The sequence below is a fragment of the Trachurus japonicus genome, chromosome 1, assembly GCF_045865225.1.
Source record: "Trachurus japonicus isolate A0001 chromosome 1, Traja_1.0".
Taxonomy (NCBI): domain Eukaryota; kingdom Metazoa; phylum Chordata; class Actinopteri; order Carangiformes; family Carangidae; genus Trachurus; species Trachurus japonicus.
Window position 1 is genome coordinate 40539410 of NC_140907.1, and position 25221 is coordinate 40564630.

Genomic DNA, 25221 nt, shown 5'->3' on the forward strand with positions numbered 1-25221 from the left:
CTACCGGTCACACAGCGGACAAACACAGAAGGGGACGAGCGAACGCTTTACCGTTGCTAAGCAACCACCAGCTGTCAAAATAAATAACATAAAAAACCTCGCATGGAAATAAAATAAAAGCCAGCAGCACAATAACTTGCTTGACCAAACAAACAAACTAAAGAAAACACAGGCTTAAGTGGCGAACAGTTAGCTAACACAGTTGAATTTAGCGCGCAAACTTACAGTATGACCCTTTAGTGGACTTATCTTTATCATTTAAAACAGCAAGCATTCGTGACATAACAATTAATGGCCACTATATGTTAATATTTATCTGTAAAAGGGTCCACGATGATGCTATTAACGTGGGTGATCTATAAATGTCCTTAAATTATTGAAAATACCGCACTTACTCATTCACCAACACTGCAGAGATGCAGCTCTTGGGCGCATTTGCAAAACCCACATCCACCACCAGGAGGCGTTTCCACTTGACCAATGCTGTCGCTACTCTCTTTTCCAGTGCTCTAGTGGTGGGTATAAACTGCTTTTTAGGTGGTAAACTGTTCATACTTGTATCACATAGACGCTGCTTCTCTAACTGTTTTATATCAAGGAACTAGACCACGGACCCCCATTGGACAACACACCAGAAATACACAAACTAACTAGCCTTGTTGGCTAACTCTGGCCCACTTACAGTTTTTCTTTTAACTCTGTTGATTAGTGGTGCACTGTCCCTATGAAATAAACTAATAAATGAAAATGAAAAAATGAAAAATCAATGTACGTTTAAATTAGGCGTAGCTACATTTTTGAAAGATTATAGAGAAATTTCTGGAAAAAAGTGGTACAATTTCTCACAAAAAGTTGTAAAATTTCTAGAAAAAAGTGGTAAAAATTCTCACAAAAAATATACTAAAAAGTAAAAAAAAAAATTAGAAAAAAGTGGTAATTCCTTTTTTTTTTTTTTTTTTTAGAAAAATCAGGTAAAATTTCTTAGAAAAAGTGGTAAAAAAAAAAGAAAAAAAGAAAGAAAAAACAGTTTAAACATTTTTAGAAGAAACTGGTAAAATTTCTCAAAGAAATTCTAGGAAAAGTGGTAAAATAAAATAAAAACAAAATTCAAACAATAATTTAAAAAAAGTGGTGAAAGTAAAAATAGTATGTAGTAAATAGTAAAAAGTTTTTTTAAATTGAGAAGAAACTGGTAAAATTACTCAAGAATTCTAGAAAAAATTTTTATTATAGAAAAATGTGGTAAAATTTCTCCAAAAAAATGGGGGGGTGGGGGGGGGCAATAATACAAAAAGGGGTAAACATTTCTTTAAATAATAGTAAAAAGTAGAACAGAAAAGAAACTGGTAAAATTTCTCCAAAAAATTCTAGGAAAAAGTGTTAAAATTTCCAAATATACGTATAGTATCACACAGACTACAACCACTGGGTCGTGACCGCGCGCCGTGTCTCCTCAGCCCCGTAACCACGGCGATCGTCCAGCGGGGGACGCTGCGGCGCGGCTGCGTGCTGGTGGCGGGGAGGAGCTGGGCCAAAGTCCGGCTGCTGTTGGACGAGAACGGGCGGCGGGTGGAGGAGGCGGGGCCGAGCGGCGCCGTGCAGGTGGTCGGCTGGAAGGAGCCGCCGTCCGCCGGGGAGCGCTTCCTGGAGGTGGAGTCAGAGGTGAGGCCACGCCCCTTTATCACAGCAGGCCACGCCCACGTTATCGCAGCAGGCCACGCCCCCTTTATCACAGCAGGCCACGCCCACTTTATCACAGCTGGCCACGCCCACTTTATCACAGCTGGCCACGCCCCTTTATCACAGCAGGCCACGCCCACTTTATCACAGCTGGTCACGCCCACTTTATCACAGCAGGCCACGCCCCTTTATCACAGCTGGCCACGCCCACTTTATCACAGCTGGCCACGCCCCTTTATCACAGCAGGCCACGCCCACTTTATCACAGCTGGTCACGCCCACTTTATCACAGCAGGCCACGCCCCCTTTATCACATCACAGCAGGCCACGCCCCCTTTACCACAGCAGGCCACGCCCACTTTATCACAGCAGGCCACGCCCACGTTATCACAGCAGGCCACGCCCACGTGATCACAGCAGGCCACGCCCACTTTATCACAGCAGGCCACGCCCACGTGATCACAGCAGGCCACGCCCACGTTACCACAGCAGGCCACGCCCACGTTATCACAGCAGGCCACGCCCACGTGATCACAGCAGGCCACGCCCACTTTACCACAGCAGGCCACGCCCACTTTACCACAGCAGGCCACGCCCACGTTACCACAGCAGGCCACGCCCACTTGATCACAGCAGGCCACGCCCACGTTATCACAGCAGGCCACGCCCACGTTATCACAGCAGGCCACGCCCACGTTATCACAGCAGGCCACGCCCACTTGATCACAGCAGGCCACGCCCACTTTATCACAGCTGGCCACGCCCCTTTATCACAGCAGGCCACGCCCACTTTATCACAGCAGGCCACGCCCACGTTATCACAGCAGGCCACGCCCACTTCACCACCTGGTCATCCCATGGGGTTCACTGCAAAAACTCAAAATCATTCCAAGAATATTTGTCTTCTTTCTTGTCAAAATGTCTCATTTCTAGTCAAAACTAATCTCATTCTACTTAAAATAAGACTCATCACCTAAAAATGAACTTGTTTTTAGATCATTTTCACTTGTTTCAAAAAAAATTTCACTTGAAATAAGTAGAACATTTTTTGTGTTTGTAATAAGAAAGAAAAACTTGCTCCACTGTCAGATTTTTCTACTTATTTCAAGTAAAAAAAATGCTTGAAAGAAGTAAAAAGTGTCTAAAAACAAGCTACTTTTTACGTATTTTACATATTTTACATATAATGAGATTAGTTTTGACTAGAAATAAGACAAATATTCTTGGTAAGATTTTGAGTTTTTGCAGTGTGTGTGTGTGTTTGACTTCGGCACTAGTTTATACAGTAGCTACACTGCAAAAACTCAAAATCTCTCCAAGAATATTTGTCTTATTTCTTGTCAAAATGTCTCATTTCTAGTCAAAACTAATCTCTTTCCACTTAAAATAAGACTCATCACCTAAAAATTAACTTGTTTTTAGATCATTTTCACTTGTTTCAAACACATTTTTATTTTGAAATAAGTAGAAAAATCTGATAGTGAAAGCAAGTTTTTTGTGTTTGTAATAAGAAAGAAAAACTTGCTCCACTATCAGATTTTTCTACTTATTTCAAGTGAAAATCTGCTTGAAAGAAGTAAAAAGTGTCTAAAAACAAGCTGCTTTTGTATGTATGTCTATGTATGTATATGTATAAATATACTTATTTTAGTTATAATTAGATTAGTTTTGACTAGAAATAAGACAAATGTTCTTGGTAAGATTTTGAGTTTTTGCAGTGTAAACATTCGCACATAATAACTACATATGCTAGGGGAGCGCTTCCTGGAGGTGGAGTCAGAGGTGAGGACACGCCCACTTTATCACAACAGGCCACGCCCACTTTATCACAGCAGGCCACGCCCACTTTATCGCACTGCACTATATTGATTGATTGATTGATTGATTCGTCCATTCCACAAAACATTAACATACACAAACAAGTCAAAATGTCATGATCAATCTGGGCTTCAGGGCGAAGGCAGAAGCAGCTTATTAATGCCTATACCCTGTTTACAGGAAGAAACATTACAATAACAAAACAAAACGAAATTTGTAGGAAAATGACACTTGAAGAGAGTAAGTAAAGTGAATAGTATCAAAACAAAACAAGCAGAACCACCATTTAGTAATAATAATTTTCTTACTTTATCCTAGTGTTAAATATTTATTCAATACATTGATTTTAAACATCCTTTTAAATTGGGTAATAGTTGTACATGATTTTAATTCATTGTCAAGGCTATTCCATAACTTTACTCCAATAACAGAAATGCATTTGGCTTTGGTATTTGTCCTTGCTTTTGATTTGCTTAAAATGCAGGACCCCCCCCCCTGAGGTCGTACTGGGATATCACACTGTACTAGCCTATATTTGGTTTCGTTGTGTTCTCAACCCATCCTAGCACAACTCCATCAAGAAAGCCTGTCCTGGTCTTTGCATTGTTGCATCTTCATCCATCTTATCCATCCATAAACAGTCTTTTTTTGTTTTTTGTTTTGTCATAGTAGCGTCATGTTAAAGGGATAGTTCAACATTTTTGGCAAATTGGTCCATTGCCATAGCAGTAGGTTCGTTACCTTTAATTGTCGGTGCAAGCTGTTTTTAGAACGGCGGAGCAGAGCGGCGAGCTGCTCAGGGCTATGCTATGGACGCTAAGGGTTTCCCTCATCAAACTCATCAAATACACAACCCAACAACTCAAAAACGCTCTGGTGGACAAGTTGTGAGCTGCACATTCACCACGCTATGAGATAATAACGGAACGTTACGAGACGGAGCTGTTTTAGAGGGAAATTCATGCAAAACCGCTGATGCGCGTTGCCTTCAGGGACAGTTTTTCAGCAAGCAGACTCTGTATTTACCCTGTATTTACCTCGAAAAAGGCTCAGTTTCGTAACGTTCCGTCATTATCTCATAGCGTGGTGAATGTGCAGGTCACAACTTGTCCATGAGAGCGTTTTGGAGTTTTGGGATTCTGTATTTGATGAGTTTGATGAGGGAAACCAAGAAATTCCATTAGCCTCCGTAACGTAGCTCTGAGCAGCTCACGGCTCTGCTCCGCCGTTCTAAAAACAGCTTGCACCGACAAATAAAGTTAACGAACCTACTGCTATGACTATAGGGATTATGGCAATGGGCCAATTTGCCAAAATGTTGAACTATCCCTTTAAATGTCTCTCTTTGGTTTCTGTTGGATACATGTGTGTTTTTCCTGTTTTATGAATTCTGTTGTTATGTCCTTGTGTTTATTTTAATGGCTTTTAACACCTTGCCAGGAGCACTACAGTCGGAAACTAACCGTTGGCTAACACTGGCACTTTTACATTTTATTATGTCTGTTAATGTGCATTGTCCTCCTTAAATTAAAATTTTTTTTAAAAAAAATAAAAAAGCCGCAAAGCAAATCTAATTATACTTAAAATAAGACTCATCACCTAAATATTAACTTGTTTTTAGATCATTTTCACATTTTTATTTTGAAATAAGTAGAAAGAGAGTGAGAGCAAGTTTTTTGTGCTTGTAACAAGAAAGAAAAACTTGCTCCACTGGCAGATTTTTCTACTTATTTCAAGTGAAAATTAGTTTGAAACAAGTGAAAATGATCTAAAAACAAGTTAATTTTTAGGTGATGAGTCTTATTTTAAGTGGAAAGAGATTAGTTTTGACTAGAAATAAGACAAATGTTCTTGGTGAGATGTCATCATCTCCTCTCTGGTGTGTGTGTGTTCTTGCCTGGAGCAGCAGCGGGCCAGGGAGGTGGTGGAGTGGCGGAGCGGCGAGGAGGAGGAGCTGAAGCTGCAGGAGGAGCAGAGCGCCATCCAGCTGAAGCAGCGAGCTCACCTGGAGCTCTACCAGCGGGAACGGGCCGAGCTCTCTCACCTCAGCTGGAGGCAGAAGAAGGCGGCGCTGTACCGAGCCAACCGCAGCCGCTACGCCACCAGGCCCAGCGAGAGGACGACCGACGACCGGCTCAGGCTGCCGCTCATCCTCAAAGGTACTACGCTTAAAAAAAAACTAAAAAAAACACATGTATAGTAGGGGTGTCACCCATCGAAATCATCGAGCATCGAAGTCAAAGAGAGGATCGACGATCGGGCATTCTTGGTAAAATTGGGGGATTGTTACCTTTATATTGTAAATAAATTATCTAAATGTGACCATTAGTGCCTAATGTGATACATTATGGAAATTGCATCACTTATATGTATCCCATCTTTTGAAATAAGATTTACTGTATAAAATTTGATGACTAAAACCAATGATCATTGACTAGACTAGTCTGAAAATGGCATAGACCTCTGTGCTGTAAAAAAAAAGAAAAAAGATCGAGAATCGAATCGAATCGTGACCCTAAAATCGAAAATCAAATCAAATCGAGGATTTGGAGAATCGTAACACCCCTAATGTATAGATATATTTTGAATATACTGCATGTATTTTTTCTTTTTTTTTTTCATTTTTCCATCTTTCTCTCTCACTTTTGCCTATTTATTTCAATTGATTATGTAAAAATTTTAACTAGAAGACAGGCAGGTGTACTGTATATTTTATGTTTTTGTGTTTCTGTTTTTCATTTTTCAAAGGAAATGTCATTTTTCTTGCTGTTTAACTGATGGCTCCAGTTCAGGATTGGGGGGAGGGAGGGAAATTCAAGATATGTGTTTAAAAAAATAAAAAAATAAAAAGGTATACGCTCCCATTGGCCGCTCATCCTCAAAGGTGGCTTTGTCCTTCATATGAGCCATTTCTAATTCCAGTTGATCGACTACAAGTCAAGTTATTACTTTTTTGGTTCATACAATATGCATAAGTTTTAGTTTATTAGTTTAATAAGGGACAATGTGCAATTACATTAATCATTTAAAGGAAAAAAAAAAAGAAAAGATGGTTGCACCAGATTTAGCTCCCAGCTAATTTCCATCTGTAGTCCCTACACATAACATAAAAGTAGTAAAATACACAGAATACAAGCTATTATACAAAGATGAGGCATAAACAGACACAGTTAAACAATGGACAACACTGACAACACTGAAACATGTATGAGGTAGGCAAAGTGCAAAGTGCTCATAGCAGCATGATTATTCATAGTATTGATAATAATAAGTTATGTAATAATAAAGATAAAACATGAAAGTTGCAACAGTGGCAGATGTAATACCAACGATGGTAATTCTCAGTTACAAAAAATAAAAAGTTACCAGCTATGGTAATGTGACAAGACTGTAGTCAATGACTGAATAAAGACCAATATTTTCAATCTAGGCTACATAGATCAACATTCAACAACAAGCTGAGTTCCTCATTTAGTCCAAGCGGTTGGACCGTGTTGAGGGTTTATATCCAGACTCATTTATTAAATAAGACAACCATGTTTGAATTCTGAAATGGGTTTGACTAAAAGAAACATTTGGTTTGGTCCATACTATCCTAGGTAATTATACTATATTGACTGGGTTAAATAGAAGTACACAACTAGAGAGAGATTAAAATCATTGACTAAAACTAGATGAATAGTCGTGGGTTTCCAGACTAAATAAGGGTCATTCCGCCAAAAGAGTGCCATTTGCTCATTGTAACTCTTAAAAATTAAACTTCATTTTTCATTCCATTTCAGTATAGAATTTTTTAATATACACATTCACTCATTCAAAATGAGTACTGGTCAATCTCAGGCTACTTTATTTAATTTATTGCTGCTTTTATCATTGCATTTTTGAAGAAAAAGTAACAGCAATGAGGGTAACAGCAATGAGTTTTTAGCATAAAATCAGCAATTGTGTGAAATCCAGCCAAATAGCATCTATACTAATAGCTTGAGCACACAGAGCACATTCTTAGGATTTAACTGAATATTTTACTTTTGATATCAACAAACACTGTCTAGAGATAATTTAGGTAACAGGAATGAGTTTTAAGAGTGACCAACCCTGACATAGCTGCTACAATATCATTCAATTTCAGGAAAAATAAATTACAGAATTTAATTTTGGTCTTCCCATGACTTTCAGAAGAGCTAAATGATGTCACTTCCTGCAGGACATGTCACTGGTGGAATGTTCCAAAACTTTTAGAGTGTAGAATGTGTTCCGGTAACAGCACTGAGTGAAAACCTGGGGACGGGACTAAAATGTGAATTTTAACCAAAATATAATTAGGTTTTAATTTAAAAAATGTTATATAAGTGTAGATATAATATAAAGTCACACTAATATGCAAAAAAAAGAGATTTTAGAAGGATTTTATTCATAATGCATTGTGGTAAACTATAGCGTTTGGCTCTGGGGACATGCAACAAAGGCTGTTTCAGTGCTTTGAAAGCCTTTTTATAGTAATTAAAAATTATATATTATTTCTACAGTGATTCATGTGTATGGTGCTTTGTTTATTAATTAAATGCAATTTATATTATATTATTACATGTTTTTATACATTTAATATGCTGGGGACAGAAATGGCACTCTTTTGGTGGAATCGCCCATAAACTAAAATGCTCAGAGTTTCAGTCGACTGAAACTTGACTAGACAAAGAAGAGCATTAACGTGACTAAAACTAATAAAAACTAAAGTGACAGTTTAACACAGAGACTAAAACTAAAAGCGTGACCCTGTAACCTAGGCGACGTGGACGGCTCGGTGGACGCCATGTTGAACGTCCTGGACAGCTACGACGCCCAGCAGCAGTGTGAGCTGGAGCTCGTCCACTTCGGCATCGGAGACGTTTCGGAGAACGACGTCAACATGGCCGCCACCTTCGGAGGTATGAGGTCACTGGTCGACGACAAACACTTGACTTCCTGTTTCTTTCATTGTAGCAGCAACTCTTTCAAAATAAAAGCCTTAAAGGGACAACGAGGAGTTTCTCCGTCGGCAGAACGAAAAATTCTGCGACAATGAAAAAGTCTGATATTAATGTGGATGAATCTCCGTTACCACTTGTTAATGGTCCATTTTAGATAAATCTATGGTTTTGTCTCTATGGTTATTTTGTTATTATTAGTGGTGGTGGAAATGCTGGGCGAGCCGACCAGCGTTTCTTTACTTTCGGTTTCGTGGCGAGTCATGAGAATAACGCCGCCGTATGAATCTCCGTTTATGGTGGGAACTACGACGGTATGTGATCGTCTTCCAACCTCTGACTTTAATTCTTGATGAATGAAAACATGAGTCTGTCTTGCGCCGGTCAAAGAATTTCACGGTGCGGAGGCTCATAAATGTAGTGGAAACACTTCACTTTAACAAAACTCCTGGTTGTCCCTTTAAAGGGACAACCAGGAGTTTTGGAAATCATATCAATAATTAAAGTCTATCAAGAATTAAAGTCAGAGGTTGGAAGACGATCACATACCGTCGTAGTTCCCACCATAAACGGAGATTCATACGGCGGCGTTATTCTCATGACTCGCCACGAAACCGAAAGTAAAGAAACGCTGGTCGGCTCGCCCAGCATTTCCACCACCACTAATAATAACAAAATAACCATAGAGACAAAACCATAGATTTATCTAAAATGGACCATTAACAAGTGGTAACGGAGATTCATCCACATTAATATCAGACTTTTTTATAACCAGATAGAAACTCCTCGTTGTCCCTTTAAGGCAAGATTTATTATAATTGATTGATTGTCTGTCCAACATCAAACCGATAATCAACAGTTTCAGCTCTAACGAAGCTTCTGGTTCTGGTTGTGGTTGTGACCCTCCAGGTTCGATCTACGGCTTCAACGTGGCGGCGAGCCGCGCGGCGCAGCAGCTGGCGGCGAAGCGCGGCGTCCCGCTGCGGCTTCACAACATCATCTACAAACTGATCGACGAGCTGAAGGACGAGCTGAGCAGCAAACTGCCGCCGCTCGAGTCCGAGAACGTCATCGGTGAGTTAGACAACAGCACAGGCTCATCCATGACTCATTGATTGATTGATTGATTGATTGATTGATTGAAAACTTTATTGAACAACATTAGACAAGTGTTGAAAAGGATTAAAAACACAATAAAGCCCTTGTAAAGGCTTGTTTCCATTGTGGTCCTATTTGATGGTAGACAGTAGCTACACATGGATTTAAAACAAGGAAGACAAACACACAACACATGGACTAACAACATGGGAGAGAGACACTAAGGCACATAGACGACAACACTGAAGAGAAACAACAAGATGAAAGAGATAAAACAAGAGATTAGGTCCCAAACCGAAGCAACAAAACATAAAACAGACACACAAACAAACAATACAATAATCTGGTGCTTCACGGCTCTTTTGAGTTAATTTATCGGTTGGCTAACCATTTTTTTTATTGAGGACTTAAAAAGAAAGTAGGAGGAGCTAACAGTTTTAAGGTTTAAAGGAAGGCCATTCCACAAGACAGCTGCTGAGTAAAGAGAAGAAAACGTTCCCCTACCGAGCCTGTAGTCAGTGGAGTGGAGCGCCCCCTGGTGGAGTAGTTGTGTGTGTCACTGACTTTGGAGAAGTAGTTTACTAAATACTTTGGTGCCAAGTTATTTTTTATTTTATAAACTAAACACAGTTTGAGTTGAGAAACTCTCTGCTCCACTCTGAGCCACCTGAGGCTGGAGAAGTGGTCAGGATGGAGGTGTGACTCATATGATGACACCTGTCTCTCTGTCTCACCTGTCTTCACCTGTCTCTCACCCGTCTCCCCCGTCTCACCCGTCTCACCTGTCTCACCTGTCTCCCCCCCCTCCCCCCTCCTCCCTCCAGGTGAGGCGGACGTCCTCGCCATGTTCGACGTCTCCGTGGGGAAGAAGAAGGTTCCTGTGGCCGGGTGTCGGGTCCACAAGGGTCAGTTGGACCGGCAGCACCGGTTCAGACTGAAGAGAGGACGAGACACCGTGTGGGAGGGTAAGACCTGGACTGGATCAGTATCTGGACCTGGACTAGACAAGACTAGACCTGGATCTGGATCAGATGAATGTCAGAGAATGTTGGCCTATAAATCTCTCTGCCCCCTAGCAGCATTAATCTTTTTGCTCCGTAGGTGGGTCTAGAAACGAGCCATAGGAACTTTTTGAGTCTGGAACACCGTTTGTGTTGACCAATCACAGCGCTCTATCTGTTTAGAGAGTCGTTGGGCGGCTTAACGCCATGACGACATACATTTTAATTGGCTTGTCAGGCTAACGTCATCCTGCTCTTTGCTCTAATTGGTCGTAGCGCTACCCTATTGGTGCAGAGGCAGTTTGAAAGACAGCCTTCATCCCGCATCTAACATTCCCTGACATTCATTTGGCATTCTCTGACATTGTCTGTAGTTCTTGCAGTTCGGGGAGTGGGTGGACATTCTCTGACATTCCCTATGATGTTATTGTAACATTCCCTCTGGCATTCCTCTGACATTCCTCTGACATTCCCCTGCAGGTTCCCTGTTGGCGCTGAAGCACCACAAAGACGACGTCCAGACGGTGAAGGTCGGGATGGACTGTGGTCTGTCGGTCGAAGGCGACGTGGACTTCAGGCCCGGTGACGTCATCGTCTGCTTCGAGCACGTGGAGTCGCCGCAGGTCACTTCCTGGAACCCCGGCTTCTAACGGCGGAGCCTTCCCATCATGCACCGGGGTTCTGACGGCGCCTTCCCATCATGCACTGCTGCTCAGAGACTGAATGTTGTACCATATGTTGTAAATGTAATAAACAGAGAAGAGACTGATCAATGGAGCACCGATACAGAGATTAGATTTATTATGAACAAAGATATTCAATAAATGGAAAGATGCTCCACAAGAGGCTCCAATGATAGAAACAGTTTCACTTCCTGTCTCTCTAAGTGGGCGTGGCCAACGGTCAGTTACACTTCCTGTCTCTCTAAATGGGCGTGGCCAACCGTCAGTTTCACTTCCTGTCTCTCTAAGTGGGCGTGGCCAACCGTCAGTTACACTTCCTGTCTCTCTAAATGGGCGTGGCCAACGGTCAGTTTCACTTCCTGTCTCTCTAAGTGGGCGTGGCCAACCGTCAGTTACACTTCCTGTCTCTCTAAGTGGGCGTGGCCAACCGTCAGTTACACTTCCTGTCTCTCTAAATGGGCGTGGCCAACGGTCAGTTTCACTTCCTGTCTCTCTAAGTGGGCGTGGCCAACCGTCAGTTACACTTCCTGTCTCTCTAAGTGGGCGTGGCCAACCGTCAGTTACACTTCCTGTCTCTCTAAGTGGGCGTGGCCAACGGTCAGTTACACTTCCTGTCTCTCTAAATGGGCGTGGCCAACCGTCAGTTTCACTTCCTGTCTCTCTAAGTGGGCGTGGCCAACCGTCAGTTACACTTCCTGTCTCTCTAAATGGGCGTGGCCAACGGTCAGTTTCACTTCCTGTCTCTCTAAGTGGGCGTGGCCAACCGTCAGTTACACTTCCTGTCTCTCTAAGTGGGCGTGGCCAACCGTCAGTTTCACTTCCTGTCTCTCTAAGTGGGCGTGGCCAACCGTCAGTTACACTTCCTGTCTCTCTAAATGGGCGTGGCCAACGGTCAGTTTCACTTCCTGTCTCTCTAAGTGGGCGTGGCCAACCGTCAGTTACACTTCCTGTCTCTCTAAGTGGGCGTGGCCAACCGTCAGTTACACTTCCTGTCTCTCTCTAAATGGGCGCGGCCAACGGTCAGTTTCACTTCCTGTCTCTCTAAGTGGGCGTGGCCAACCGTCAGTTACACTTCCTGTCTCTCTAAATGGGCGTGGCCAACCGTCAGTTACACTTCCTGTCTCTCTAAGTGGGCGTGGCCAACGGTCAGTTTCACTTCCTGTCTCTCTAAATGGGCGTGGCCAACCGTCAGTTACACTTCCTGTCTCTCTAAATGGGCGTGGCCAACGGTCAGTTACACTTCCTGTCTCTCTAAATGGGCGTGGCCAACGGTCAGTTTCACTTCCTGTCTCTCTAAATGGGCGTGGCCAACCGTCAGTTACACTTCCTGTCTCTCTCTAAATGGGCGCGGCCAACGGTCAGTTTCACTTCCTGTCTCTCTAAGTGGGCGTGGCCAACCGTCAGTTACACTTCCTGTCTCTCTCTAAATGGGCGCGGCCAACGGTCAGTTTCACTTCCTGTCTCTCTAAGTGGGCGTGGCCAACCGTCAGTTACACTTCCTGTCTCTCTAAATGGGCGTGGCCAACCGTCAGTTACACTTCCTGTCTCTCTAAGTGGGCGTGGCCAACGGTCAGTTTCACTTCCTGTCTCTCTAAGTGGGCGTGGCCAACCGTCAGTTACACTTCCTGTCTCTCTAAATGGGCGTGGCCAACCGTCAGTTACACTTCCTGTCTCTCTAAGTGGGCGTGGCCAACCGTCACCACCTCGTCTGTGAACGTGTGTGTGGATTTATACAATTTGTAGGTGGATGAAAGTGAGATATTTATATTTTCTTATGATAACATTAAATATTTACACTACTAACAGTCATATTTAGCATGACGAAAATCATTTAAATCATTTTCACGGGAGTTCGCGGCCGTTTGTTTGACGTTGCCATGGAGATCTGTGTGTCGTAGAGACAGAGACAGGTCTGGAACAAAGTGGATTTTCTCCTGATGTGTCCGTCTGAAAATTGACATTTTGGTGTCAAACTGTTCAGAAGAGATGTGGCTTGTGAAAAATGAGTCCAAAATTTACTTCAGTGACTGTGGGGAGAAAGGACAGACCATAATCTGTGTCAATACACTCTCTGCTGCCTCTGGTCTCCCTAAAGGGGCGTGGCCGAGCAGAAGCCTAGTGACATCATACAGGAAGCTGACTCCTCATGGGGGGCGGGGTTTATAAACCGTCTTTGTTATGAATAAAGATGATGTTGTCAGCTGACCCAACACACCTGTTATGATTATTATGGTCTGTTCAAAAGCACCACATGTCTCTCAGTCACACGCTCAGCACCACTGAAGGAAGCTGGAACCATCTGGAGGGTTTTCCATCAAGATTGCTTGGCTCAAAGTCTGGTTTAAATGGCCGAGGCATCAAATACACAATCCAACAACTCCACAACGCTCTGGTGGACAAGTTGTGAGCTGCACATTCACCACGCTATGAGATAATAACACAACGTTACCACACAGAGTTGTTTTAGAGGGAAATACAGAGACTGATGATGAAAAACTGTCCCTGAAGGCAACGTGCATCAGTGGTTTTACATGAATTTCCCTCTAAAACAACTCTGTCTGGTAACGTTGTGTTATTATCACATACGTGGTGAATTCATCATAAATCTCCATAAGCAGCGTTCAGTAGCTGTGGAGAAGCTTCGTTCCCTTTGCTTTGTTGTGAGACATGTCTATGGTGGTGAAACCAAAGAGGAATTTCCACTCTGTGGATAATAAAGTTTTCGTATTCGTATTTGCTTTCAGCCATTTTATGATATGTTCGGCACTCGACTGGTGTGGGCTTGGACCAGGTGAGGCTTTGGAGTTCTCGCTAATTCAAGCTTCAAGATTACAAGATTACACCATAGTCTGGATGTTCTTAGCCACTTTGATGGAACACCCCCCAGTATTTGATGGAATACCCCCCAGTATTTGATGGAACACCCCCCAGTATTTGATGGAACACCCCCCAGTATTTGATGGAATACCCTCCCAGTATTTGATGGAACACCCCCCAGTATTTGATGGAACACCCCCCAGTATTTGATGGAATACCCTCCCAGTATTTGATGGAATACCCTCCCAGTATTTGATGGAATACCCTCCCAGTATTTGATGGAATATCCTCCCAGTATTTGATGGAACACCCCCCAGTATTTGATGGAACACCTCCCAGTATTTGATGGAACACCCCCCAGTATTTGATGGAATACCCTCCCAGTATTTGATGGAATACCCCCCAGTATTTTCAGATTAATTATTGACAAATCAATCAAACAAACCATCAGTAAAGAGAACTCAACCGATCGATCGGGTTCTGATCATCCTGAGGTTCCACCAGAGATGGACAGAGTACTCCACCCCAGTACTTGAGTAAGAGTACAAATACTACTGGTCAAAATGTACTCTGTTACAAGTAAAAGTAGCTCAGTCGACATGTTACTCCAGTAAGAGTAAAAAAGTACTTGCTTCTAAAGGTACTTAAGTATCTAAAAGTACATGCTTTTAAATGTACTGTAAGTCAAAGTCAGAGTCAGAGTAAATGTCTTATTCTCCACATCAATGAATGACTCTAATAGTTAGTAAATGAATGTAAGCAGCTTTTAACTCTGAACTCTTTGCTGCTCAGCTGCACTGATGTGCTGCTTTTAGGGGTTAGGGTTTCCTTCACAGACAAACACAGCTTGTGTCCAATAGGATTTTAGAAAAAGACCTGAAAGTAACCAGTACTTTTCAGCCTTCCTAGGAATTAACTCCAGTAAAAGTACAAATATTTGTCTTGGAAATGTATTCAAGTAAAGTACAAATCCTCTGGATATACAGGACTCAGGTAAATTTACTCTGTTACTGTCCAAGTGAACAGGAACTGGTGACACAAAACTAGACAAAACAGTTTGTTTCAAACATTTTAATAAAGTTTCTGGTTGAAAACAAAAACAACAAAGTTGATCAAATAAAAACCGAAGCTACAAAACTAAAGAGCTGTTCTCTGATTGGACGAAGCCACAGCGCTCAGACAGACATCCGATTGGTCGTTTGGTTCACTTCCTCCTGGCCTTGCCCGGCTTGGCGAGCAGCTCTCTGGGGATCTGGTCTGGGCTCAGTCCTCGGACGGAGAAGAGGCGCGCGGCGCGCTCCGACAGCGTGCCGCCGCACTTCAGCCCGCGAGACACGAGCTCCTCCTTCAGCACGTCCAGACCCAGAGACTCCAGCTGCTGCACCGACGCCACCGAGGACAAGTCCACGGGGACCGGGACCTCGGGCACCGCCTGCAGACAGAGACACAGTCCAGTTTAGTTTAGTTTATTAGTTTAATAAGGGACAGTGTGCAATTACATTAAAGGGATAGTAGCATTTTTTTAAAGTGTGGTTGTATGATCTCCAAATAGCCCCTAAGTACTTGAATTGCAGTAGAAGACTCTCTGCACTCCTCCCGTTAGCAACGCCAGCCCATAATAGCCCTGCCCAGAGATTTACAACATACAGTGTTGTGAATGGACCCAAAGAAACGGCCTATTTTCACGGCCTAAAAGAGGTTTTACCTGAAAAATAATACACAGTTCCATTGTTCACTATAATATAATTTTTTCCAGCCCTTCAAAGTGCAGGAAAAACACAGTTTTTTTTTGGACCTAACCAACTCACGTATCCCTCCGCCCAGGGTTAGCGCCCGCCGATCAGCAGTTGGTTAGGTCCAAATAAAAACTGTGTTTTTCCTTTTTGAACATCCAGATCATTTAGATCCAGATTAAAGGAGGAAACTACTGACCTGCTGCTGAGACCGACAGCTGGACTCTGCTGAGACTTTGGTAGATTCTGGATCCTCAGAGGACTTTATGGTCTCTGGAGGTTTCTGGTCCTCTGAGGACTCGGTCTCTGGAGGTTTCTGGTCCTTGGAGGACTCGGTCTCTGGAGGTTTCTGGTCCTCTGAGGACTCGGTCTCTGGAGGTTTCTGGTCCTCTGAGGACTCGGTCTCTGGAGGTTTCTGGTCCTTGGAGGACTTTATGGTCTCTGGAGGTTTCTGGTCTTCTGAAGACCTTCTGGTCTCTGGAGGTTTCTGGTCCTTGGAGGACCTTCTGGTCTGATTGGACGAGGACGATCTGAAAGAGACAAAGTCCTTGTAATTGGCCAAAGGAAGCAAAATTATCGTCAGTATAGAAGTCCTGTAGACATCTTAGCCCTTTCGTATGCCATGCTGCAAATGTCTTGTCCAGTAATGCTGGGGTAAAGGCATGATTATGGCAGACTGGTGTATAGATCGATATATTGGGAGCTTTATAGGTATTTTTTATTTGAATTAAGGTCTTAAGAGAATTTCTTACAACAAAACTATGACTCTTTGACTTGATAGATGAGACCTTAGTGAAAAGTAAAGATGTCAAGGAGGCATATGGCTTTAACAGAGACATCAGTTCAAATTTTATCCACAAAGGGACAGAGTTGAATGATCCGTGATCTGGTGACCCCCATTGCCAGTATGCCAGTACCCGAGCATTTGCTGCCCAGTAATAATGTTTGAATACCGGAAGACCCAAACCACCATCTCGGGTAGATCTGAATAGATGTTTTTTAGATAATCTATGTTTTTTATATCCCCAAACAAAATCCAAAATGATTGCGTCTATTTTCTTAAAGTAATAATTGGATACAAATATTGGTAGAAAAGAGACGAAGTCCTGAAGCTGAACTCTGTGGTTCGCTTGTTGCCGGTGGGTAAATCACCATGGTAACCGGTCGGTAACGACGGTTTGATCCTCACCTGCTGCTGCCCGCCCCCTCCCTCTGTGTTGCCACGGCGACGGCTCTGCAGCTGGAGCTGGAGGCGGACGTGGACGGAGTCTCGTCCTCTTCCTCCTCGTCTTCATCGTCTTCGTCCTCTGAGCTCACCAGGTCGTCCAGCTCCCCCATCCCCGTCCTGTTACCATGACAACAGAAACAACAACATTTAAACATCTTCATCTGTCCAGCTCAGCGTCATTCATCTCCACATGGCATCGCTCTCTCCGTCTCAATTTCAATAAGCTTTATTGGCATGACTGTGATATACAATATTGCCAAAGCATTGGGGCAGCGATACAAATACAACAACAAATACATAGATGGTTAAAGGGACAACCAGGAGTTTCTATTTGGTTATAAAAAGTCTGATAATAATGTGGATGAATCTCCGTTACCACTTGTTAATGGTCCATTTTAGATAAATCTATGGTTTTGTCTCTATGGTTATTTTGTTATTATTAGTGGTGGTGGAAATGCTGGGCGAGCCGACCAGCGTTTCTTTACTTTCGGTTTCGTGGCGAGTCATGAGAATAACGCCGCCGTATGAATCTCCGTTTATGGTGGGAACTACGACGGTATGTGATCGTCTTCAAACCTCTGACTTTAATTCTTGATGAATGAAAACATGAGTCTGTCTTGACCCGGTCAAAGAATTTCACCGTGCGGAGGCTCATAAATGTAGTGAGAAAACACTTCGCTTTTAAAGGGACAATGAGGAGTTTTGTTAAAGCGAAGTTTGACTCTCTGGAATGAACATTGTAGATATCAACAACGTCTTTCTGTCTTGTCGTAACTACATTTTAAATTGTTGGATTTTTCATTCAAGATCTCTGTGATTCAGTTTTACCTCTTGTCAAAAAGATGTAGTAAATGTAGTGTGAAAACAGTTCGCTTTTCCAAAACTCCTCCTTGTCCCTTTAATTAATTAGTAATAATATAGAATTATATATATATATATATATATATATATATATATATATATATATATATAAATAAAAAGTGAGGTGCATGTGTGTGTACATCTCTCTCTTACATGAACCAGTGACTCACCAGAAACCCGCTGCTGCTGCTGTCGCCGTCGCCGTCTTCTCCTTCTTCTGCTTCTTCTTGTGTGGCTGCTGGCTGCGTTCTGAGCTCGGTCTCTTTGCTGCAGAGACGTCGTCCACCTTCACCTGGCTGCTGGAGGAGGCCTGCAGCCCTGAGGACAGAGGACACGGTCACCATGGAGACATGGTCACTATGGAGACCTGGTCACCATGGAGACCTGGTCACCATGGAGACCTGGAGCTGGTCCATCCAGTGCAGCAGCGTTTGAACCAGAGTTATTACAGTTTATCTTAACTAAAACTAAGACTAGAAGTGAAACAACAATCTAGTATCAGTATATTTAGGAGTTTTACCATCATAAAATGAAATGTCTCCTCTAATGACAAATATACTTATTTCTAGGGATGGGTACTTTTCGCATTTGAATCGATACGGTATCGATACTCGGTACCTGGGAACCGATATCGGTACCAATCGGTACCTTTTTTCGGTACTTTTTGTGTGTGTGGTAATTAAAAAAAAAAAAAAAAAAAGTCTAAAATTTTAATATTTACCTCTTAACAACATCACAACCCCCCACCTTTAAGAGTATTTTATGTTTTAGGGATGGGCAATGATTTTCATATAATGGAATAGTCATTCAATGAAAAAAAAAAAAAAAAAAGTTTATGAGACTGTCGTCTTGTCTGAAAAAATGTCCGTTTTTACTGAGGGAAAAGGAGAAACATGGAGAGACTCCTACAGCATCAGAAAGCTCTGTGTGAAACTTTGTCTAATAAAAAGAACAACTGAAACTGCTGCAAACTCTGCAACATGTGGACGAGAGGAGAGGGGGAGACTTCATCCTCGTTTAGATGTTCAGATGTTTAGATGTTTAGATGTTCTCTCATTACGTGACGAGGACTTGAATGGCGCCGCTGTGATGAGAAGCGGGACTCGGGACTCGGGACTCGGGACCGGACCGCTTCGGTACGGATTGTCACAACAGTCCGTTCTTCATGTTAAATGACGGACGGCTGTTTTCAGGTAGTGATTTAAAACGACGAGCTGGAGCTGCCGCTTCTCCACCTCTCATTTCAGAGAGAGGGAGGGAAGGGGAGGGGGGGCGGGTGAGAGTGTGCGGGGCTCATGCAGACTACACTCTTGCTGACGCACGACGAAGGTGCGTTCAGGTACCGAAATGTGGTACCGATTGACTTTATGTGAATCGATACTCGGTACTTTGGTGGGAATTCGGTCGGTACCAAAAAAGTACCGAATTTCGGTTCCCATCCCTACTTATTTCAGATTCTAAGTGCCGCTTCTAGAAAAGCTATTACAAGGAAGTGGCTAAAACTAGAAAAAGCTACAGTGGACGAGTGGTTTGACATCATTTATAACATTTTTAAGATGGAAATAATTACTTTTGCTATATATAAGACTAAAACAGGGTCTGTTTTTGAAAAGATGGATTAGATATGTCACTCCGGTTCGTCCATCGTTTGTCTAGTACCAGGTCTTATATCCATTTCCTTTTTTCATCTATGTTTCTCTGTTTCAACCCTTATGCATCAGTATTTTTTTTTTTAGTAGAACAGAATCAGAACTGTTTCATTGCCAAGAGCAGTAAAGGTCAGTTTACAGCACGAGGAACTTGTTTTGGTGTCAGGTGCAAACATAAAGGTACCAGAATTTAGAGAATTAAGAATTTAAATAACATAAAAATAAAAATAGAATGAATTGAAATATTATAGTGCAAAAGATACGCTTATACTATATACAAGAAGGAAATATGCATATACTATAAATACAATAAAGATATATACAAAATACAACTAAATACAACAGATGTGCACCTCAGCATTCTTATTCTAAGCCTGAGGAGTTAAGTTCTCAATTGTTGTATTTTAGTTGTATGTCAGTTGTAATTAACAGATGAATGGATGTGAATGTGAACCATGAAAATCACAATAAAAACAGAATTGAAAAAAAGTGAAGTGAAATAAAACTAAAAACTATCCTATCTCCAAGCTCCAGGTTTGATGCTAAACTGCAGTAAAGTAAAGTTTCATCTGGTAACAGCAGCTTAGTTGTAGTTTTCTTGTCGATGTCTAAAGCTGCAGGAAGAAAACGACTTGGGAGTGCGACCCACAGGGAGATCAGAGTGAATGTTAACGTGACGAGGACTGATGGGAACATTATGGGATGGATGCCATGGATACCTTTGAGCACGGAGTCCTCGAGGCGCTCCGACAGGTCGTGACACTGCTGCTGGTACTCGGGGTCGGTGAAGTGGTGTCGCGGCTCGGCCAGTTTCCTCTGCAGCCGCTCCACACGCCGCTGCTCCTTCTCCGCCTCGCGCTCCGCCTGCTTCTTCAGCCACTCCGCCATCCTGGGGGAGGGACAGACGGACGGACAGCACCATGTCAGCACGGTGACGTCATTAAAGGGTAATTACCGTTTTGTTTTACAACCTGGACCTTATTTCTATCCTAAAATCCGATCATTTCCTCCCCCAGATAACTTTGGTGTCATTCCAAGTGGTTGTGATGAAATGAGCTCCAGCCGAGAGGCGCGTATATCCGTATAATGGAGTCTACAGGGTCTAAATAACACATTATCTGCAGAGAAACTCCTTCATTTCACCAAGATTTAGTTCTGATAGTCTCTAACACACACACGTAAACACCAGGAGAGACATGATCTGAGTTTCCTCTTTGCTCTCATGAGTCAACACTGTGTTTACACATATCTATACTGGTAAAGTGACCAGCTGCTGCATTATCACACAATTTTAAATTAACCCGTCACTGTTTCAAGAGAAATTCAATCCAATCCAACTTTACTTGTTGAGCACTGGAAATCATCCACAGTGGAACAAAGTGCTGCACAGAATAATAAATAAAAAGCATCAGAAATAAAAGACATAATCGTTCACAAAGGCATAAAATTTACATATAAAATCAAAGATTAGCTAATCTGCCGATTATTTAATTAATCGATTAGTTGTTTGGTCAATAAAATGTTGAAAAATCTCAATCAGTGTTTCCTAAACCACATTCCTCAAATGTCTATATTCGGTTTATTGTCATAAAGGAACAAAGAAACCAGAAGTATTCACATGTAGTTCTGATAGGCTAGTGCTATTCCCCTCTGAGTCCGGGGTTAGCTGTTATCAACATCCGGGGTCAGTAGGTTGACCTACTGACCTCTGACCTGGATGATGTCATCTCTGAGCGCCACACAGCCCGGCTCATTCTGATAATAATCATTCTGCTTCGGCATTCGGGTCCATTTTTATCTCAACTAGAGCACTGGAAAAGAGAGTAGCGACACCACCATAGACTCCCGTGGTCACTTTATTCTCCCCCTAGTGGCAGGATGTGGGTGTTGCAAATCCGCCCAAGAAACCCATTCACTCCAATGTATGTGTGTTGCCAACTTGCTTGTAAATTGATGAAAACTGCTGTGTTTTTGCTTTTAGGTGCCTTGGTCATATTAAGTTATGCTTATAATTTATTTATTTCAAAATTTAAATTGTAACATTAATGTGAACAACTGTTTTTTTTTATAAACATAGATATAACACACAAAATAAAAGATGACAACACTTAAAAACCATTACAAAATGTGACAAAATCAAACCCAAAACGTATTATGTGAAGTTTTTCCTCCAATTTTGATTAAATAAATGATAATTAATAAAAACACACGGAGCTGTTTACAGTACTACCGGTCACACAGCGGACAAACACAGAAGGGGACGAGCGAACGCTTTACCGTTGCTAAGCAACCACCAGCTGTCAAAATAAATAACATAAAAAGCCTCGCATGGAAATAAAATAAAAGCCAGCAGCACAATAACTTGCTTGACCAAACAAACAAACTAAAGAAAACACAGGCTTAAGTGGCAAACAGTTAGCTAACACAGTTGAATTTAGCACGCAAACTTACAGTATGACCCTTTAGTGGACTTATCTTTATCATTTAAAACAGCAAGCATTCGTGACACAACAATTAATGGCCACTATATGTTAATATTTATCTGTAAAAGGGTCCACGATGATGCTATTAACGTGGGTGATCTATAAATGTCCTTAAATTATTGAAAATACCGCACTTACTCATTCACCAACACTGCAGAGATGCAGCTCTTGGGCGCATTTGCAAAACCCATATCCGCCACCAGGGGGCGTTTCCACTTGACCAATGCTGTCGCTACTCTCTTTTCCAGTGCTCTAATCTCAACTAGCCGGAGCTTTAGTGAGATGACATCATCCAGGTCAGAGGTCAGTAGGTCAACCTACAGACCCCGGATGTTGATAACAGCTAACCCCGGACTCAGAGGGGAATAGCACTAGCCTATCAGAACTAAATCTTGGTGAAATGAAGGAGTTTCTCTGCAGATAATGTGTTATTTAGACCCTGTAGACTCCATTATACGGATATACGCGCCTCTCGGCTGGAGCTCATTTCATCACAACCACTTGGAATGACACCAGAGTTATCTGGGGGAGGAAATGATCGGATTTTAGGATAGAAATAAGGTCCAGATTGTAAAAAACAGTAATTATCCTTTAACCCTGTCCCCCTAACCCCTGGAACAACAACATGTGTGTGTGTGTGTGTGTGAGACTCACTCCTTCTCGTGGTTGACGTCTCGGAGGCGTCGTCCACTCAGGTCTCTACACGCCTCGCGGTTCGTCGTCTTCTCGATCTGAGCGCCGAGAGCTCGCAGCATCGAGCCGAAGCCTGGACACACACACACACACAGAGACAGGTGTCAGGGTTTATGCTGCGTTCGATTGCACTCGGAACTCGGAAAGATCCAACCTCCGACTCGGAAAAATGCAATAGAACGGCCCTTGAAGTCGGAACTCCGACTCGGGAACTCGGGCGGGATCCAAGCAGCCCGAGTCGGTCGGAATTACGTCACAGCAATATGGCGTTGCACACCACGAGAGGTATTTATTTATTTAGGCTATTTATTTTCCAACCTAGACATTTAAGCAAGGGAGAAGTTGTGGAAAAGGGAATATAGCCTCGTTCCATGCGTACTGCAGCAAGAGTTGAATCTGCACAGCTCGCTGTGACACATGCAGGATTCCCCTCTCTGGTGCGTTCAAGACTGTGTGTTGCAGAAGTGGCGTTTCTCTTTCTCTCTCTCCCCCAAGTAGCTAACGTTCTTCTCCAGCAGCTACTTTTTGATGCTCTAAAGACATCAGCTTACTGTGGCCGGCCATGTTTTCCGAGGTTGCGCAATGAAACGCATTTACCTCGGAAGTCGGACTTTTCGACCGGGATCTTTCCGAGTTCCGAGTGCAATCGAACGCAGCATTAGCCCGGTCCCAGAGCCTCCCAGCGTTTAGCCTGGACCGGTGTACTTCCTGGACTCACCTCCCTTCCCGCCGCGGAGCCGCGGCTCCAGGTGATAGACGGCTCCATGCTGAACCGGGTCCTGCAGGTCGGAGCGCCGGCCGCTCCGCACCACGTAGAAATCCTCCCCGGACACGCCCTGCGCGCACACACACACACACACACACACACACAGAGAGATGAGGTCACACTGTAACACACTACATGACATCCCATAATACCTCAGTGTTTTTATTTTTGCTTTCTTTATTTTGTCTTATTTCGTCTGTAAATTTCACCCAAATTCACCAAAAGTTAAAGGGGTAGTTCAACATTTTTGTCAAATTGGCCCATTGCTATAATCCCTATAGTTCTTGGTTTGTTTCCCTCATCAAACTCATCAAATACACAATCCAACAACTCCACAACGCTCTGGTGGACAAGTTGTGACCTGCACATTCACCACGCTATGAGATAATAACACAACGTTACCACACAGAGTTGTTTTAGAGGGAAATTCATGCAAAACCACTGATGCACGTTGCCTTCAGGGACAGTTTTTCATCAACAGTCTCTGTATTTCCCTCTAAAACAACTCTGTGTGGTAACGTTCTGTTATTATCTCATAGCGTGGTGAATGTGCAGCTCACAACTTGTCCACCAGAGCGTTGTGGAGTTGTTGGATTGTGTATTTGATGAGTTTGATGAGGGAAACCAATAAATCCCATAATGAGCCTCCGTAGCGTAGCTCTGAGCAGCTCACGGCTCTGCTCCGCCGTTCTAAAAATAGCTTGCACCCATAATTAAAGGTACCGAACCTACTGCTATGACTATAGGGATTATGGTAATGGGCCAGTTTGACTAAATGTTGAACTATCCCTTTAACAGAGACGTGTTGAGTTCCTCTTCTCTTTGTTTTAACTTCATGTTGAGGTTGTTTTTCTTTGTTTGCTAACGTTAGCACGGCGGCTAACACACTTCCTGTTGTTCCTATTGTTCCTGTTTGGTCCGGTTTTCCCGCCTCGCTGTGCCGAGCCGTGCCGTGCCGTGCCGTGCCGTGCCGTGTCTCACCTGAGCTTGTGTGAACCGGGTCAGAACATCCTCCACCACAGACCCGGACTCGAACCCGCAGCAGCTGGTCCGGAACCACGGAGCGTCAACAAACACCTCCATCTTAGATCTACTGGAGAAGAAAGAGCTGTCTGCGCATGCGCTGCTGCTGCGTCTTCACCCTCCTGGAGCTGACGTCACCACGTCACGTCGCTACGTCGCCGCCTGGCGGAGGAAAGGAGAACTGCACGAAAAAAGATAGAGAAAGTTTTTATTTATTTTTTATTTTTTTTATTAGCATTACAGATCTTACAAGCAGAAGAAATTTCAATACAAAATACACTTTGAAACTGAGCTAAACATGTCAGCGTTACAATAAAGGTTTAACACAGTAACAGAAGGAACAGGAAAGCCATGAAATACAAAAATATATTTAAAAATAAAAATAATATATATATATATATATATATATATATATATATATATATATATATATATATATATATATATATATATATATATATATATATATATATATATATAAATTATAATTAAGGTAAAAAAAAAAAAAAAACTTAATACAAAGAAGGTAAATTAAATTTACAAATAGAAAATTAGGATCATTTCATACATCACATTTAGTTTTCTGGGGTTAGGGATATTTGTCCTTATATCATTTCGTTTGTACCTTTGTCATGTCTTGGAATGTCTGTTGCTTTGTTTTTTTGTTCCATTTTCACAATTGTTCAAACTATTTGATGATGAATAAAGTTTATATACTTATTTC

The 25221-nt window shown here is 42.5% G+C and overlaps 2 protein-coding genes across 3 annotated transcripts in view; one reads left to right on the forward strand and one right to left on the reverse strand.

Moving 5' to 3' along the window:
• mtif2 (mitochondrial translational initiation factor 2) overlaps positions 1 to 11265 on the forward strand; it is a 29995-nt gene extending 18730 nt beyond the window's left edge. The window contains exons 9-15 of one of the 2 annotated variants that reach the window (XM_085788216.1): positions 1458 to 1662; positions 5405 to 5657; positions 8283 to 8423; positions 9372 to 9536; positions 10385 to 10525; positions 11042 to 11202; positions 11238 to 11265. In XM_085788216.1, coding sequence (XP_085644342.1) covers positions 1458 to 1662; positions 5405 to 5657; positions 8283 to 8423; positions 9372 to 9536; positions 10385 to 10525; positions 11042 to 11202; positions 11238 to 11246 — 1075 coding nt within the window. In that variant the 3' untranslated portion in view covers positions 11247 to 11265. The other variant, XM_085788208.1, reaches the window with a different exon arrangement.
• A 3880-nt stretch (positions 11266 to 15145) lies between these two features.
• Positions 15146 to 24589, reverse strand: sde2 (SDE2 telomere maintenance homolog (S. pombe)). Its single transcript, XM_085788283.1, has 8 exons — positions 24456 to 24589; positions 23427 to 23544; positions 22670 to 22781; positions 20252 to 20421; positions 18054 to 18201; positions 16984 to 17139; positions 15994 to 16324; positions 15146 to 15493 (listed from the first exon to the last, which is right to left on the reverse strand). Exons 1-8 carry the CDS (start codon positions 24555 to 24557, stop codon positions 15266 to 15268), a joined length of 1365 nt encoding a protein of 454 aa, XP_085644409.1. The 5' UTR covers positions 24558 to 24589; the 3' UTR covers positions 15146 to 15265.
• Between the last annotated feature and the right edge of the window lie 632 nt (positions 24590 to 25221).

Excerpts from the sequence above, each read along its gene's own strand:
- sde2 (XM_085788283.1), bottom strand. The coding sequence starts at position 24,557 with ATGGAGGTGTTTGTTGACGCTCCGTGGTTCCGGACCAGCTGCTGCGGG. Across the intron at positions 22,782-23,426 it reads GCTCCGCGGCGGGAAGGGAG|GCTTCGGCTCGATGCTGCGA; the intron begins GTGAGTCCAGGA and ends GTGTGTGTCCAG. Across the intron at positions 18,202-20,251 it reads CGAGGACTCCGTGCTCAAAG|GGCTGCAGGCCTCCTCCAGC; the intron begins GTATCCATGGCA and ends CTCTGTCCTCAG.